This window comes from Eucyclogobius newberryi, unplaced genomic scaffold (genome assembly GCF_026437365.1).
Source record: "Eucyclogobius newberryi isolate DKJ021-1_F unplaced genomic scaffold, fEucNew1.0.hap1 SCAF_8, whole genome shotgun sequence".
NCBI lineage: Eukaryota > Metazoa > Chordata > Actinopteri > Gobiiformes > Gobiidae > Eucyclogobius > Eucyclogobius newberryi.
The window spans coordinates 21512905-21529589 of record NW_027316500.1 but is presented as its reverse complement, the minus strand read 5'-3'; the positions used below and the strand labels follow the sequence as shown (position 1 = coordinate 21529589).

The window sequence follows — 16685 nt, the reverse complement described above, 5'->3', positions numbered from 1 at the left end:
TTTATGTTTGGCCTGACTTTCTGTGTGAAATGCCAAATGTAGGACTGGAAAGGGCAAGTATTTGGTAACAAAGATCAGAGCCAGGAGATGTGAGCACTCGTCAGTATGCCACCAAAGCATGGGGCAGAGAGAGGGCACATGCCACTTATGTGACACACTGTAGAGGTTTGTGCACCAGCCCGGCCCACATGGTCACATGGAGGTTGTACGATTTTGTAATAGTAACATACAGGTCTAAAAGTAGTACTCAAAATTTAAAAAGGGCTTTGATGATGCAAAAATAAGATAAGATAAGATAATCCTTTATTGTCCCACATGGGGAAATTTCATTGGTGCAACGCAGGAAGATACAGAGGTAGATACAGAAGAACAGATCACTTATAGGAAGTCTGAAAAACACTTTCAGTAGAAGATCTCCTATAAATAAAAACTCCCATAGACAAATAAATAAATAAATACATAAATACCATTGCGTGTGATCACGACAGTAATCACACGCAATAAAAAGACAGTAAAAATGTGAAGCTCAGTTGTGTTTTTTACTGCCTCTACAAAGATGGTCTAAAGATGATTTTAAACTTTTACCAAGAAATGTATTATATTTGAATAAATGTATCCAAATTGCGTCAGTTGAAGGGTTAGCCCCGAGCTCCTACACCACCACTATGGGATAGACCTGACATGTTTTTACAGTGACAAAAAACTCAACCCATCCGTTCCAGGGATCAAACCTACTATGAAGCAAAACTGAAATTTTGAAAAGTATGTTTTGCAAAATATTTGATAGATGTGGGTTTTTATTATTGTATAAAATTATCCCCTTATCCCAGGAAAGGAAGATTAGAATCTGATGAGCCTCATTCATGAAGCGTTCTTACAAACAAATTTGTACTGAAGACCTTCACAAAAAATGTCTTAACTGAAAATGTTCTTCTGGAAGAACAATCCTTCACTGTGAATGCACAGAAATTCTGCTGTTTTGCATATTATTACTCTTATGTTACAGTATAACCAAACATGATGCTTGAGTGATGGTGTTTGTGGCTGGATGTTGTTGAATGTGGCACAACTCTTATTTACAAAGGAATTTGTCAACTTAAAAACGTGTCGAGAATCTTATACTTTGCCATATTTTGTTATTTTTTTTGTAACTAGACAAAGGTTCTGTGTTCTGTATGTGAAGTTGTTATTATGTATTCCTGTGAGCTTCTGGTCTGTCAGTGCTGTTTGGATCATGGTGACATCATAGACATAAAGAGATCAGATTATAGAGATACTTAATGGTTTTGAGAGCTCTTTCTAACAGAAGCCCAGCCCCCTTTTAGTGGATTACTCGCTGTAAAGGGCAAATCATTAATCGACATTTCTTTAGTCGACTTCAGCTCTAGTGACCCAACGCCATGCGATTTAGTATAGAATATCAGTGTGCCAGATCTCTGCCAGGCCCACAAATCAAATTGATGCCATGAATTGTGATAAATAGACTTACTGCAGCAGACAGTGGTAATGTGAGAAGCAAACTGCAAACAGGCAAACTGGTGTAGGGACCTTTTATACTTCGACTGTGAATGCAAAAAAGAAAACCGTTTGTATGGGTGTATTCATACTAAATAAATTGCAATCGGCTTGTAAAAATAAAACCGCTGAGTTATAAATCTGCACAAAAAGTCCATGCAAGTTGTGCTGATGAAGAGCAATTGCATTTGCCAACCTAATTGTTATTTATAAATAATACTACTTCCTCATCTCCAGTTCATGTGGTGCCATCAATTCCCTAAACAGCACTTTGGTTTCATACAAACTTTCAAAGGTAGACTGTATTTTGTTCCAAATCCAATTTATTTATATAGCACATTTACAAAAGGCAGTTGCAGCCACACAGACACATAACATCAAAAAAGGTATAATAGGAGCTCACTTTCAGCTCAGTAAATAGCAAGAATAAAGTAAAATAAAAAAAAAAAACAGGGAACCACACAAGAACAAAAGGAGGTTTTAAGACGAGACCTCAAACTCTCCACTGTGGGGGCCGTTCAGATCTGGAGCTGTCCCTCGGGCCTCAAAGCGCGTGCAGGTATGTACATGTGGAGGTCAGAGATGTACTGTCGGGGCAGTCCATTCGAAGCTTTTAAAAACAAACCACATAATCTTAAAATAAATTCTCTAACTTGAAGCCAGTCCAAAGATGCTCAAATCAGAGTTATGTGCTTTTGTTTCACTCTCACTTCAGGTCACAAACCTTGAGTTTCTTTTTACGTCACAGTTATTTATGGAAAGCACAGCAGGGGCAAAGGGACGACTGGATGAGCACTCACACATCTACAGCGTGTTGATCTAAATTTAGCCTGCTTAGCGTTTGATGATTTAGGACAATGTATTATTTTGGTCCTGCATTAGAAAGGCAGCAAATGACAGCTTCTTCTGCACTTCTGCAAGTGTTTTTGATGCGACGCAACAGCAAACATGGAAAACAAAATGTGCAGAGTTGGCGGTCTGTCCGTTTATGTCAAAAACAGAGTTCTCTGACCTAAAATTCCCCTCTGTATGTTCAAATGGCTTTCTGCTACCTCCTCTCATCCCTCCTTCCCATAGCTCCGCCTCCTCTCTCTCCTCCCTCTCTCTACCTCACATGCACATGACATTTATTATAAAAAAAAACATGCTTGCCTCATCGTTTTTATTTTGGTGTGCATTGCTTCTTTCTGTTGAGGAAAAAAAGCACAGCGAATCCGTGTGGCGGATGCTGGCTACCTTTGCCACGGCGACACATGCTCTTAAGTGCCTGGTTACTACAGAGGAGGAGAGGTTGCTAGTAGCTGCGTGGGCTCTCACACTGACCACCCTGACTTTTGGAAATGACAAAATCCTTAATTTGAACTAATCTGGAATTCTATGCGAGATCTGGAATGCTTTGGCAATGGATTTATTCTCATTGTTGTTTTACGGAAAGTGTTTTGGGGATTAAGCTTGTTTTGACATGGATTAAGATGCTCTTTTTGAGGAACTATGACAGAGTTCTACCTGGTACATTCACATTCGAACGCTTTGGGTTGTGGTAAGTTTAACGTGACTCCTCTTTCTTTTCTCTCCAGTCTGACAGTAATGCCAGTTACCTGCGAGCTGCCCGGGCTGGAAACCTTGAAAAAGTCCTTGACTACCTCAAGACTGGGGTTGAGATCAACATTTGCAATCAGGTAAAACATGAGTTGATGCAGTTGCTGTTTTAAGACACTAAAAGGTATAAAGCCTTACTTTGTGGCTGCGGCAGTGATCCTAACTGCATTGTGCTTTTGTCAGAATGGTTTGAACGCTCTTCATCTGGCCTCCAAAGAGGGGCACGTGGAGGTTGTTGCTGAGCTGCTGAAGCTTGGTGCCTCTGTGGATGCAGCCACTAAGGTAAGGCCAGGTCTAATGCAGTTCCTTCACAGTGAGAGCAATTTAAAAGATTTGCTTAAGTTTATATTCATGCCAAAAAGAGAAATATCTGGGTTCAAATTGTGTAAAACAAAGAACAACAATGGTTTGAATTATAAAATGGAAGCAATGTGATGCTTTGAAATAATGTTGCTTCGTTATCTACAAAAAAACGTCATGCCCTCAAGTTTTTTTTTTTTTGACTAGTTAGACCTCCTGTGCAGCTTCTGTACCATAGGCTACATACATGAACTATGCATAAACAGGCGTATGATACAACATTCAGGAGGAAGGAGAAAATGTACCCAATTAAAGCTGGTGTTTTGACCCTGAGGAGGTTCAGGGATTAGTGAGAGATCTTGGGAATTCTGTGTCTGTGCTCTTTTTCACTATTTTGCATATGTTTAACGCTTCACCATATGCTACATTTTTGGTTTAATGAATTGTGTTTAGTTCGTTATAGTCTTTCTTTTTCACTTAAAAGCCCTCGGGTCAAATTGAGGCATTAGTTATATGTCTAAAAAGGCAATTTAGTACTTTTATTACCATTCATAATGCATGATTTCTTTAACACCACAATTGATAGCCTTTCTCAATAATTATGATAGGTTTTAAATGTTTGTAGTTTCATAGTATTCTTCCAGAGAAGGCTTAACGTTATGGGGACACACACGACACACTTTGGCCCCACAAACAGCTAACAGCCGCCCACAACAATGACTTTAGGGGGGGCACATACTTAGCCAAGAGTGCACAGTAGAATGTATCTGACAGGTGCAAAGGATTTGAACTCACATGCCTTTGGTTGTTCCGTGTAATCCAGAAAGGAAACACTGCTCTGCATATAGCATCGCTGGCTGGACAAGCGGAAGTTGTCAAAGAGCTTGTCACCAATGGAGCCAATGTCAATGCACAGTCTCAGGTAAGATAGCTCTCTCACACTGGTGAACCATTTAGGAAAAGCTTCTTCGTAGGAGAAACACAACATTATGTTATTTAAGTTTGAATAGATCCTGTTGTTTAGCCTCTGGCATCAATCCAAATAGGCCTTTGGCTCATAAATGAAACAGCTGCACTTAAACTCTATCTGATAATGGTGCCAGATTTATTGTTTCCTTTGATAGAATATACACTGCTTCAAAGATGGCAAAGAGCAAGGATCTTGTAATCTTTATCTTAATATTTTCTTGGTCAAAGTGGTATTAGAAATGTCACCAACACATTCCTGGTCTGTTTTTTTTTTTAGAATGGCTTCACCCCACTCTACATGGCAGCCCAGGAGAATCACCTGGAAGTCGTCCGATACCTTTTGGAAAACGGTGCCAGTCAGAGTATTGCCACTGAGGTAGAGTAAGCAGCTTGTGTGTACATGTATCATAGCATCACGTGTCTTTGTACATTTGTGTGTCAGAATCATGTAAGTCCTTACAGCTGTTGTACTAACCACCTTCATCTGCTCCTCTCTTTGTGTTGTGTGTGAATTTGTCTACATCCTAACCTCTGTCTCACACTCTGCACCCAGCCCCTCCCCTTTCATCTCTCTGTGAGGGACTAGGCACAGCTCCATTGATTGCTAATGTATGATGGTGAAGTGACCTTGAGTGGGTCACTGATGAGGTCTGCTCCTTTCCATGGCTCCTGCCGCGGCTGCCGCTGCTGCCATCACGCCTCTGATTTACGTTGCTCAGCCTGTGGAACACATACACACTACATCAACACACATATAAACGTGTGTGAAAAGGCAAAATACAAACATAAAACTGCTTCCCGTGCGACTCCTTAAGGTGCAGCTTTTTAGAACATTTCTTGTATAGTACACAGAGCACCTTCTCACATATTTAGAGAATGTAAGCAGAAATACACCTGCAATTGCATATACATGCATTGTGACTGACATGTACTTAAGAACAAATGTAAGTATGAGAAAGCTGTTTTTATCATTCTGCCATTCTGCTCATCGCTGTATTTTAAAGTGGACTCAGGAAGCACCATGTTTCAGTTGCCACAACAAGGCACTGAGATATTGTTGTCCACATAGAATACACTTAGAAACCATGCAAGTTACAAGCCTGTCCCAACGGTGTAATGGATAAATGTTATTACTAATATTTTCATACTTGGTGCTTGTGTCCCTCCTTGCAGGACGGCTTTACCCCTCTGGCGGTGGCCCTTCAGCAGGGCCATGACCAGGTAGTCTCCTTGCTTCTGGAGAACGATACAAAGGGCAAGGTGCGTCTGCCTGCCCTGCACATCGCCGCCCGCAAGGACGACACCAAGGCCGCGGCCCTGCTCCTGCAGAACGACCACAACGCAGACGTGGAATCCAAGGTGAAAGATATTTCTCTTTCATTTATTATCCCGTAAATCCTGTGTTTTACAATTGCTGACACTTAATTTTGTGGTTTTATTCTGCTTTTACTTTACTTTTACAATTTCTTTATTAATAATGCTATAATATTGATGTGCTTTTTCTTTTATCTATATGCTTTCTATTCCATCCCACTATTAGTGAACATGTTATTGAAGTTATGTCTATATAAAGAAAAACACACTAAAAAGGACAGATGATTTACATGTATGTAAACATATAATTACAACCATGTTATACCCAGCTCCTTCCACGCTCTGCTCCCCATTCCCTGTTTGGGAGGCATTAATATTTATTTTTTCCCTCTAATTACCCATTTTCTGCTCTCCTTTTGGCTGACTCTGTAGATGATGGTGAATAGAGCAACAGAGGTATACCTCTACTTCACATAAACGTCTCATTGCAGTTCATCAGAAATAATAAAATAGTTTAGTGCTCTTTCTGCAGCCCCTTTCCCTCCTGTGTATCTCCCTTAGCATTGTTTTATTCCCATTCATTGCTTCATTAATGTATTATGTAGATAACTCTAGATAAAGTCAGGCTAGACACATGTGTTCCTAGGACTTGTACAGAGACTTGGGTATCAAGGTTTCCTTGATTGAATGGTTTCATGGTTTTCAAAACTTAAGCTGTCCTATTATTTATCTGTTTGTTTATTTTAATGAAGACAAATGAGATCTTTGGACAAAAACTTTGTAGGTTTTTGAAAACACTGTTTCCATGAAACTAAAATCATGATAACCAGTGTGAGCATGGGATGTGGTTATCATTCTATAAAGAGCAATTGTTTGTCCATCAGGTGCATGGCAACAATTTACCATGAAGCAATAGAAAACTTTGTCCTCTCATAACAGTCAGGCGCAGTTCAGAAGAGTGAGTATTTGTTTATCAAATCATGAATCTTTACAACTCAAGCATTTTGCATGGGCCACACTGACAAGCTTCCTACATGCTTTTAAGGCATCTCAACATTTTTCAGGCCGTCATCTGAAATGTTCTCATAAGGGGCATGATGAGGTGACAAATAGTGCTTTGGGACTGCATGTCATGCAATGAAATAAAATAATTATTGCACGACAGAAAAATATATCAAGACCAAGGAGTTATTGCCAGTACATTTGGGATGAGTTCTAATGAGATTATTTAAACATATGGAAGCATGGAATTATTAACTGTGGAAAAAATATGGCACAGCGTTTTTTTACTGCCTTCTTTAGGATTTATTAAATGTTTTTTGACTGGAAACAAAGTTTGTTAAATCCTTTTATTATGTCAAGCAGATTGGTGTTGTAGGGATGTCAAGATGATTATGTTAATCGATAATTGCGATTATTTGGGTCACAATATAATCGTGAGTAGTGAATATATAATAATCGTTAGAAGCAAAATTAAGTATTTTCTTTCAATTCATCATCCAAAAATAGACTTAAATTTAAATAATTTATAATAACTTATTATATCTGGTTGTTTTTGTCATATCTATCTTTATTTTGCCATTCAGAATTTCATAAAACTGGTCACAAATTTGAGGAAAAGTAACATGTAACATCACCTCAGGAATGAAAGAACATTAAAGATTTCACCGTTGTTTGGTCTCAATAATCGCGAATAATCGTTAAATGGTGTTTTTTTTTTCTCACAATAATCGCAGCACTAAACTTTGATATTGTGACATCCCTAGTTCTAAGCCAGTCTTATGTTTTACACATGTTAATTAGATATACCCAAACACAAACATAGCTTAATACGTAATAAGTAATCACATGGCCACTCTATGTTACTTCATCTTGGTATGTATGACATAGTTACTTGCGTGCTGGTGTAATACTAAGTGTGCCACACTGACATTACATGACAGGAGGTTTTAGTGGTGCACACTATCTACTCTGGGCCCATGTGTGATGCTTATACCTTGTTTCTTTAGTGACAATGCCATGTGACTCTGTTGTAGTTTCGAATTGGATGTGATCATAACTAGTTTGAATAAAGCCAGTGACCATTGGGATTCAACCGAGAAACTTTACATGCAGATTTGTATATGTGATGTGCCTGCTTGGTCTTTGCAGAGTGGCTTCACTCCTCTACACATCGCTGCTCACTATGGGAACATCAATGTGGCTACACTTCTATTGAATAGAGGGGCTGCTGTGGACTTTATGGCAAGAGTGAGTATTTTCTGCCCTCTGCTGATTGGGAGGGGTAATTACATGAATTTAGCAAGATGTATTTCACCATGTGTGCTGCTTTAAACATAATATTAGGACAGACTACAAGAAACGTTGTAGTCTTAACTTCCTATTGTTTTCTACCATAATGTACCACTTTGATTACACGTCTCAATCTGGACTTACAATAGCTAAGCAATAACATATTAATCAATGATGTAAGTTTTATGTTAATTTGCTAGTAAATTGTGGGGCATGCCGTGTGTGGTTGACATCAGGACAACACAATCAACAGAGTCTGTAATTGTGCTGAGCTTTGACACTGATTACAGGTTTGGCATTACACTGACTGAAGCTGTTCACGGTTTACATTTTACTCACAAATGGGCACACTCTGCTCACTAAAACAACTGGTTCCAATAACTTCATTACTTAATGGTTGTTCACTTGTAATATTTTGGTTGACTATATTTTCTGTGTGTAGAACAACATTACACCGCTTCATGTGGCGTCAAAACGGGGTAATAGTAACATGGTAAAGCTGCTACTGGACAGAGGCTCCAAAATGGATGCAAAAACCAAGGTTGGTCATTGCATTTTTATTTTGTAACATCAAAAATAGTAGATGTCCTGTAAGTCTGCTTTTCATTTTTTGTAGGATGGTCTGACACCGCTTCACTGTGGGGCACGAAGTGGTCATGCGCAGGTGGTAGAAATACTACTCGATAGAGGAGCTCCCTTCATGTCCAAGACCAAGGTAGCTTCTGGAATCAGTTTTGTGATTATTGCAACATCTGCAACTAGCTATTATTAGGAAACAGTTTACATCATTCATAAACATGTCAAATACACTTTTGCAGACCTACAGGGACTGTTTAGTGATGATGTCATATCACTACTTCAATAGTATTCCTCCTTAATCGAAGCATAAGCATTACAAATATACACATATTCATGATATTTAGCATGATTTATTTGTTTTAAATTATCAGGAGGTTCAAACATGTCCCTATTTCTGTTATCTATGTCTATGGAGCTGTTGGATCCACAATGTCACACTTAACAGTCCCAAAGTTTTATTCTATGGCTTCAGTTTTGTGGCTTTTGATCATGTGTGTGCGACCTCTCCAGAACAGCCTGTCTCCGCGCCCTAGCTCTTCAGTTTGACCGCGCAGGACGACCAGTGTAACCAAATAGACATTGTTGTAATGACCTCGTTATAACAATGCTTCTACAACCTCCACAACTTACTTCACAGTCCTTTCTGTGCAGGCAGTTGTCCCCCTCTAACTCCTGTGTCTGTGTTTTTGTCCATCTGTCTATGTGTGCGTCTGGTGTGTCCCGGTCTCTCTCTGGTCTCGCTCTGTCCCTCTGTTTTTCTTCCTTTCTTTCTGCACATCTCTCTCCGCAGAACGGCCTGTCGCCTCTTCACATGGCTACTCAGGGGGACCACCTCAACTGCGTCCAGCTCTTGTTGCAGCACAACGTTCCGGTGGACGATGTGACCAACGACTACCTGACAGCTCTACATGTGGCTGCGCACTGCGGACACTACAAGGTGGCCAAGCTTCTTGTGGACAAGAAGGCTAACCCAAATGCCAAGGCTCTGGTGAGGGCTTTTGTGTTCTCTATGTTCTCTATGTTCTCTATGTCATTAGAAGAAATGATAGGGTTAAACTTAATTGAACAGCAAAGTAATAGAGATGAAAGAAAATACATGTAATTTACAGGCTTTATACTTAAAAAAAAAAGTTAATTTCATCACGTTATTACTGTGCTGTAAATTAATTGTTATTAATGATTGCATGAAGTGAGGTATAAATGCAAGTCAGAACGCACATTCTGTTGTTTCTCATTGATTTTCTGTGCTTCTGTACAGAATGGCTTCACGCCACTACACATCGCCTGCAAGAAGAACAGAGTCAGAGTGATGGAGCTGTTACTTAAACATGGGGCTTCAATACAAGCTGTCACAGAGGTACATGCTGCAAAATACACCCTTTTCCCATCACTTTTCACCTACAAATCTAGCATTTAGAAGTAACAATCTGTGTTAACTAAAAACATATAATTTTACACTCTTTACAGTTATGAGATGTGATATTTTGATAACCAATTTTGCATTAATTATGTTTTATCCTCAGTCTGGCCTCACGCCAATCCATGTGGCTGCCTTCATGGGCCATGAGAACATCGTCAATTCACTAACACACCATGGAGCATCCCCAAACACCACCAATGTAGTGAGTAAATTACAGTATTTCAATTAACAGTTTCAAACCTCCTGTTTAATTGTTAGAATTGCAACATATTTAGTTTATGTTAATATATAAGAAAGCATCTTTTATGTCTTCCAGAGAGGTGAAACAGCTCTCCACATGGCGGCAAGGGCAGGCCAAGCAGATGTGGTGCGGTACTTGCTCAAAAATGGTGCAAAAGTGGAAACCAAGTCCAAGGTCAGTTCGACAGACTCTGGCCTTAACAGAAGAAATAATATGAACGCATACAAATGGATTTCTGTTATGCAGGATGACCAGACCGCGTTGCACATGTCCAGCCGGCTAGGGAAAGTGGAAATAGTCCAGCAGCTGCTCCTGTGCGGCGCCTCTGCCAATGCTGCCACCACCTCAGGCTACACCCCACTTCACCTGGCTTCCCGCGAAGGACACCAGGATGTGGCAGTCATGCTGCTGGAGAACGGAGCGTCACTGTCCTCCTCCACGAAGGTCCGTCTGAGAATGTGAATGAGAAAGTGTGGCTCTGTTTTAGTTTTTAGTGCTTCAATAGAGACGTTATTTCACAGATTGTGTTATCAAACATATCCACCAGGGGGCACTAATATTTCTTTAAAAAATCAAGTTTTGTATGGAATAATTGAGTATATCATACATTCCACACACTGATAAATCTTTGCTTTCTTTAGATGTGGTTATACACATGCTAAAAATAGTAAAATAGCTATTTTCCCCCCTTGTGATAATGATAATGGTGTTTCTGGGCAGTTTTTACTTCACGGTAAATGCTCACAGATTTAGTCTCTGGCTGAAGAGGATTCACATTTATCTAGTTTCACAGATGAAGGACAAATGGAAAGATGGACTATTGGGTGGATGGCTTTCTAAATAAATCAGATGTGGTTGCTTGGGAATGGTGTGCTTTGTTGCTTGAGGCTGTCCTTGACGTTGACCTCGTTCAGTGGGACAAATTAGTAAAGTGTAAACCCCACTGAGCACGTTTTCTCTCTTTCCTACTCTTTCTCTCCTCACTCACTCCATCTCTGAACATGGAGCATCTTTGGGGACACCACCTGCGTTCAAGGAAATTAAGTCATTTCGATGGCTAGGGAATAAGAATCTATATATTACCCAATTTGTCGATAAAAATATGTCTTGCCAACATTCTCTTTCAAATTAACAATATAAATGTGTATGCTAAATGAGTTTGAACTATGTTACTGTTTCAAATGAGGTCAAATGTTTGAGAGCGTGGAATCTGTGAAAGTCCCACATTCTCCTGGAAAAAATGACGTAATGTCTTAAAATATCTCACGCACAGGAAGGAAGCCAAGATTAACACGATCACGTTACAAAACAATAATTTTAGATACGGTGGAATGGATAGACCTCAGCATATTTTCTGATGCAGTTGCAGGAAAAAAAATTACAGCATTTTAGCAACTTACAGTGATGCGTTTAATTCAGATTTGTAAACATAGACAGAAATCTCTGTACTTTTCTTTCATACATTCCTGTAGATTTTAACATTTAATCTTTTTTATCTAATATTGTGTTGTATTGTTTGTGACAATTTGTATCCCTTTTACACAGAAAGGGTTCAGTCCCTTGCACGTAGCAGCAAAATATGGAAAGATGGAAGTGGCCAGTCTGCTCCTGCAAAAAAAAGCTGCCCCTGATGCCGCTGGAAAGGTGTGTTTGGCTTTTTTGGAAAGTGGATGTTGGGGAGAAATACATGTTAAGGAATGTTTTGTTTAGACATACATTTTCATGTTATCTTGCATTATATTCAGGGAATTATCAGGAAATGCAGCGCTGGTTGAGAGTACATGTTTAGTTGTTGTATTGGATAATTGTATAAACCATTCAGATATTTTAGTACATTTGGTTCTAGTGGGATTTTGACTTGGAATTCAAGCTTACAATTTGGGAGGCTACAATACGGCAATATGAGCGTTTGTGTCTAAATATGTATTTAGCCATTTACTCTGTTTTGTTTACTTTACACCATCTTAGCATGCATTTTTTGTTCTGGAGCTCTTATGTGTCGTCAGTCTCCTTCATTCTCTAATTTTTGGTGTTTTTACTTTTGATACTATTCTCTTAATGCATTTAACATCTGTGTGTTTTGTTCAGTATTATTCTAACCTAGTGCTGCATGCTCGTGTCTTTGTTTGTGTCCATTTGGGCTGGTGTTTTAGAGCGGTCTAACGCCGCTGCATGTGGCCGCTCACTACGATAATCAGAGAGTGGCACTGCTCCTGCTGGACCAGGGAGCTTCCCCTCACTCTGCTGCCAAGGTATCGGCACTCAAACATACTAAGAATCACTGGAGAGTCTGTTTTGGTCCTGCTCTAGTCCTGGATTTGTCCAGTTTTAGTTCCAGGTTTAGTGTTGGTTTACTCTATTTTTTTGATTTTGTGTGTCCAACACTTCCTGCCAACAAACAATATGATTGTGTATGATGTCCACAGCTCAACTGCAAGTCCAAACCTTTTCGTTTTTTATTCGCATGTCATGTACGGTAGATTGTCTGTTGTCAACTGGTCAAAAATCACAATACTTATACATGTTTTAAATTCTTTCATACTTTAAAAAAAAAATCTTAATGTTATACATGCTCAGCAAGGCATGGGAAAACACCCGATAGGAATCAGGGACTTCCAGTGTACAGTTTTGTTTTTAGCTGCACAGTTCTCTAGACAAACTAAACATCCAGGAGGGAGAGACATACACCCCTCATTTATCTTCACTTGACACTTTCTACTGCTGTCTGCTAATCTTCTAATCTCTTTCTCTCTCTTATTTATTTCTCACTCCCTCTTTCATTTGTCAGGACCTGTCCCACTGCACTAGTCATTAGTCACTGCTTTCTTTTTCACTCTCTCTCTATACTTTTATTACATTTGCCTGGGTGCTAAGGTTGGTATGCTTGGGCTAATTTAGGATGCTTTGGAATGAGATCCATCTTCGATGACTACTTAGGTTTTTCCCTACTGTGAATGTAAAGGCTTTTTCCCACATATGTTAGTAAGAATATGATGTGTTTTGTATACATAGAGTATCAATGATCAATGTCAGTTCAACTTTTCTGTTTGCAATGATTTAAGATTAAATTAGAAAAACAGGCTGTAAGGTTCTAGTTAGGGGTTTGAGGGATCGGGTTAAATGGAATTAAATGTTACGTTATATTTATACATGCATTATACTTGATATGATGAAGATAGGTAAAATAAAGCGTTACTGAAAAATGTTATTGTCCCAAAATAGGGAAAGAACAGTCTGTTACATAAAATTACAGTGTAAAGGCATGTAACAATATTGCACATATAATGATTTAACTTACTATATGCCTCCTCTCCATTAAAAAAGGTAAATCATGATGAGAACAAAACCATAATTATGACTTTGAGATTTGTCCATCATGTGTCCATTCAGTGTCTAAATGCTCCTCTTTCCTGTCTACACCAGAATGGCTACACGCCTCTGCATATAGCTGCCAAAAAGAACCAAATGGACATTGGGACCACACTGCTGGAGTATGGGGCGGACACAAACGCAGTGACACGACAGGGCATTAGTCCCATTCACCTGGCAGCTCAGGAGGGCAGCGTCGACCTCGTGTCATTACTGCTGGCCAAGAACACTAATGTCAATGTGTGCAATAAGGTGAGATTCACTCTAGTTACTAATGTAACTTCATGATTTGATGTGTAATCATTAGTTTGTATATCTGTTCTCAACCAATAACTGAAGCTTAATCATTAAAACTATTTCTCTATTTCTCAGAACGGACTTACACCTCTACATTTAGCAGCTCAGGAAGATAAAGTTAATGTTGCAGAAGTCCTTCTCAACCATGGGGCTGATATAAACACCCCCACAAAGGTAATAGACAAAGAGTACCTACGTTATGGAAACCTTTTGGAACACACTTCTATTACATTGTACCAAAAGGTACTATTTTAAAACAATACCAAAATACTAAATGTTATTTGAGTCAGAAAGTGCAAGTCTTTTAGTTACATCCATTTCTATTTGGATAAAAACTGCAGTGAAAACTGAAGGTGAGCATCTCAGAGCTTAGCTTAAACACATATGACTTCATCATGGTTTGATGGAGTGGAGCCTGTGGTAAAAGAAAGTGGTGTATCACAAGGTTCTGCCTGGCCTGTGTATCAGAATGTACTGAACAGTTCACAGCAGATTCACTCACTATCTACAGCTCTAACACATCAAGTGGAATCATGTACTTTGACTTATAAAGTTGTTGTTAGACACCTGTAACACCTGACTATGTCTACAATAAACAAATTGTATGTATGTGTAATGAAAGAAATGTATTTTTCTTTTCTTTATGTCATTCGTCTGTTTTCTCATTTTTTCTCTCAGACGGGCTACACTCCATTGCACGTGGCTTGTCATTATGGCAACTCAAAGATGGCAAGCTTCCTTTTGCACCATCAAGCAAGAATTAACGGCAAAACAAAGGTAGAGAAACATGTTACCTACCCATGCAATTGATAGCACTATTTATGAGACCATATGAGTTCTGTGTCTCGAACTTTGCCTGTTTTGTTTTTTGCAGACTGGGTACACGCCTCTCCACCAAGCCGCTCAACAGGGCCACACACATATCGTCAACCTGCTGCTTCAGCACGGAGCCTCGGCCAATGAGCTCACCCTGGTCAGTGCATAAACACAATTACAGCACATTCGCTCGCTCACCCAAGCTTCAGTCTCATATGACTCTTTGTGTTGTGTTTGTCTTTGGTCAGAACGGGAACACTGCCTTGTCTATCGCCCGTCGTCTCGGCTACATCTCAGTGGTGGACTCTTTGCGGCCTGCTACTGATGAAAACTTGAACGCAGTGGTGAGAATTATATGATCAACAAAATAATAATAACTAACACATCTAAAAGTTTGAAATGTTTATTGTATTCGAGTAAATGATTGACCTTTACATGACCTGATCTGTGCTTGTGAATAAAAAGTATCAAAGGGTGAATTTGTGACTAAGAAGACATTGAATAAAGACAGAGTCAACAAAGAGAAAACACTGCATCAGCAGCAGCAAAGTCTATTACTCAATAATGTCATTCTCCACGGTGATGTGGCTAAAAGATCAAGGTCATTTCCATACACCTTGGTGCGACTCTTCTATTATTTATCCTACATAAGCCGGCTGTTGTATACGCTCTGGATTAAACATTCGGCAGCTGCTTGCTCGGGCTCTAGTGTTTTTTGTGAATCTACTCAACTAAATTGTATTTGTTTGTTTTGGTTTACATTTTTACGTAGATTTAATCTAATCTAATTTTTCTTTTGCCAGCAGGTTGCATCAGAAAAACATAAAATTAATGTTCCAGAAACAATGAATGAATTCCTGGACATGTCTGATGATGAAGGTATGAAAACGTAATGCCGGTGCATGCATGTTCTACATATTTTAAGATAAGATATTCCTTTATTGTCCCACATGGGGAAATTTCATTGATGCAACGCAGGTAGATACAGAGGTAGATACAGAAGAAAAGAACAGATCACTTATAGGAAGTTTGAAAAACACTTTCAGTAGAAGATCTCCTATAAACAAAAACTCCCATAGACAAAACCTCCCATTACCCAACAAGGGATGGAGGGGAAAAATAATAAAGATAAAAATAAATAAATAAATAAATACCATTGCATGTGATCACGACAGTAATTGCACATGAATATGTGTCACGACAGCACATAGATTGCACATGAATTTCACAGTAATTGCACATATGACAGAATTGCACATGGTTAGGTCAGTATTGCGAATGTTCAGGACAAACAGTGTTTGTTATAAAGTCTGACAGCAGCAGGAAGGAAAGACCTGCGAAACCTTTCCTTCCTTCCTTTAATTGTGATATTAAATTATCTTAATGTGTTTCTTCATTTCTGGTGCTCAAATGATTCTTGGTTTATTCTTAAAAAATGTTCTGCAACTTTTTTTTTATGTCTCTGTCAAAATTAATGTTGTAAAGCTTAACAAATAGTTTTGAAAAGATTTCAAATAAAGTCAAGTTGATAATTGATAATTTAGTCCACTACAAGCTCAGCTTTGGGCTTTTGAATGCATTCACTAAATAGTCCCTTAATGCAGTGATTCCCAACCTCTTTTACCCACTGACCCTATTTTACACGTGGATATGTTGACAACCCCAACATCCTTCTCTTACCTGAGATGCTGCCTTAAAATGAAAAGTATATATTTTTTCTTGTTAATAAAGATGTAACAGAACAGTATTGCTTTAAAGAAGCAGAATTAACATGACATCCCTTAATTATAATTCACACAATCTCGTTTGAATCTCTTATCTAAAAACCCTTGAACTCTCTTAGAATCTTTGGGGACCCAAATGTGGGCCCCGACCCCAAGGTTGGGAATGACTGCCTTAATGTGTGTAAATTATTTAATGAAAGCTGCAGAGTTGCCTCCATTTTGTTAAAGCAAAAAAAAAAAACTGCTAAAG

The 16685-nt window shown here is 39.0% G+C and overlaps 1 protein-coding gene across 12 annotated transcripts in view; it reads left to right on the top strand.

Moving 5' to 3' along the window:
• LOC140351322 (ankyrin-3-like) overlaps nucleotides 1-16685 on the top strand; it is a 65540-nt gene that overhangs the window by 19453 nt on the left and 29402 nt on the right. For 8 of the 12 annotated variants that reach the window (XM_072437116.1, XM_072437121.1, XM_072437115.1 and 5 more), the window contains exons 2-22: nucleotides 3093-3194; nucleotides 3298-3396; nucleotides 4238-4336; nucleotides 4661-4759; nucleotides 5557-5742; nucleotides 7849-7947; nucleotides 8432-8530; nucleotides 8606-8704; nucleotides 9359-9556; nucleotides 9827-9925; nucleotides 10092-10190; nucleotides 10305-10403; nucleotides 10476-10673; nucleotides 11775-11873; nucleotides 12383-12481; nucleotides 13653-13850; nucleotides 13971-14069; nucleotides 14574-14672; nucleotides 14770-14868; nucleotides 14960-15055; nucleotides 15515-15590. In XM_072437116.1, the coding sequence (XP_072293217.1) occupies nucleotides 3093-3194; nucleotides 3298-3396; nucleotides 4238-4336; nucleotides 4661-4759; nucleotides 5557-5742; nucleotides 7849-7947; nucleotides 8432-8530; nucleotides 8606-8704; nucleotides 9359-9556; nucleotides 9827-9925; nucleotides 10092-10190; nucleotides 10305-10403; nucleotides 10476-10673; nucleotides 11775-11873; nucleotides 12383-12481; nucleotides 13653-13850; nucleotides 13971-14069; nucleotides 14574-14672; nucleotides 14770-14868; nucleotides 14960-15055; nucleotides 15515-15590 (2440 nt within the window). The remainder of the gene's footprint in view (nucleotides 1-3092; nucleotides 3195-3297; nucleotides 3397-4237; nucleotides 4337-4660; nucleotides 4760-5556; nucleotides 5743-7848; nucleotides 7948-8431; nucleotides 8531-8605; nucleotides 8705-9358; nucleotides 9557-9826; nucleotides 9926-10091; nucleotides 10191-10304; nucleotides 10404-10475; nucleotides 10674-11774; nucleotides 11874-12382; nucleotides 12482-13652; nucleotides 13851-13970; nucleotides 14070-14573; nucleotides 14673-14769; nucleotides 14869-14959; nucleotides 15056-15514; nucleotides 15591-16685) is intronic. The other 4 variants (XM_072437122.1, XM_072437117.1, XM_072437111.1 and 1 more) reach the window with 2 other exon arrangements.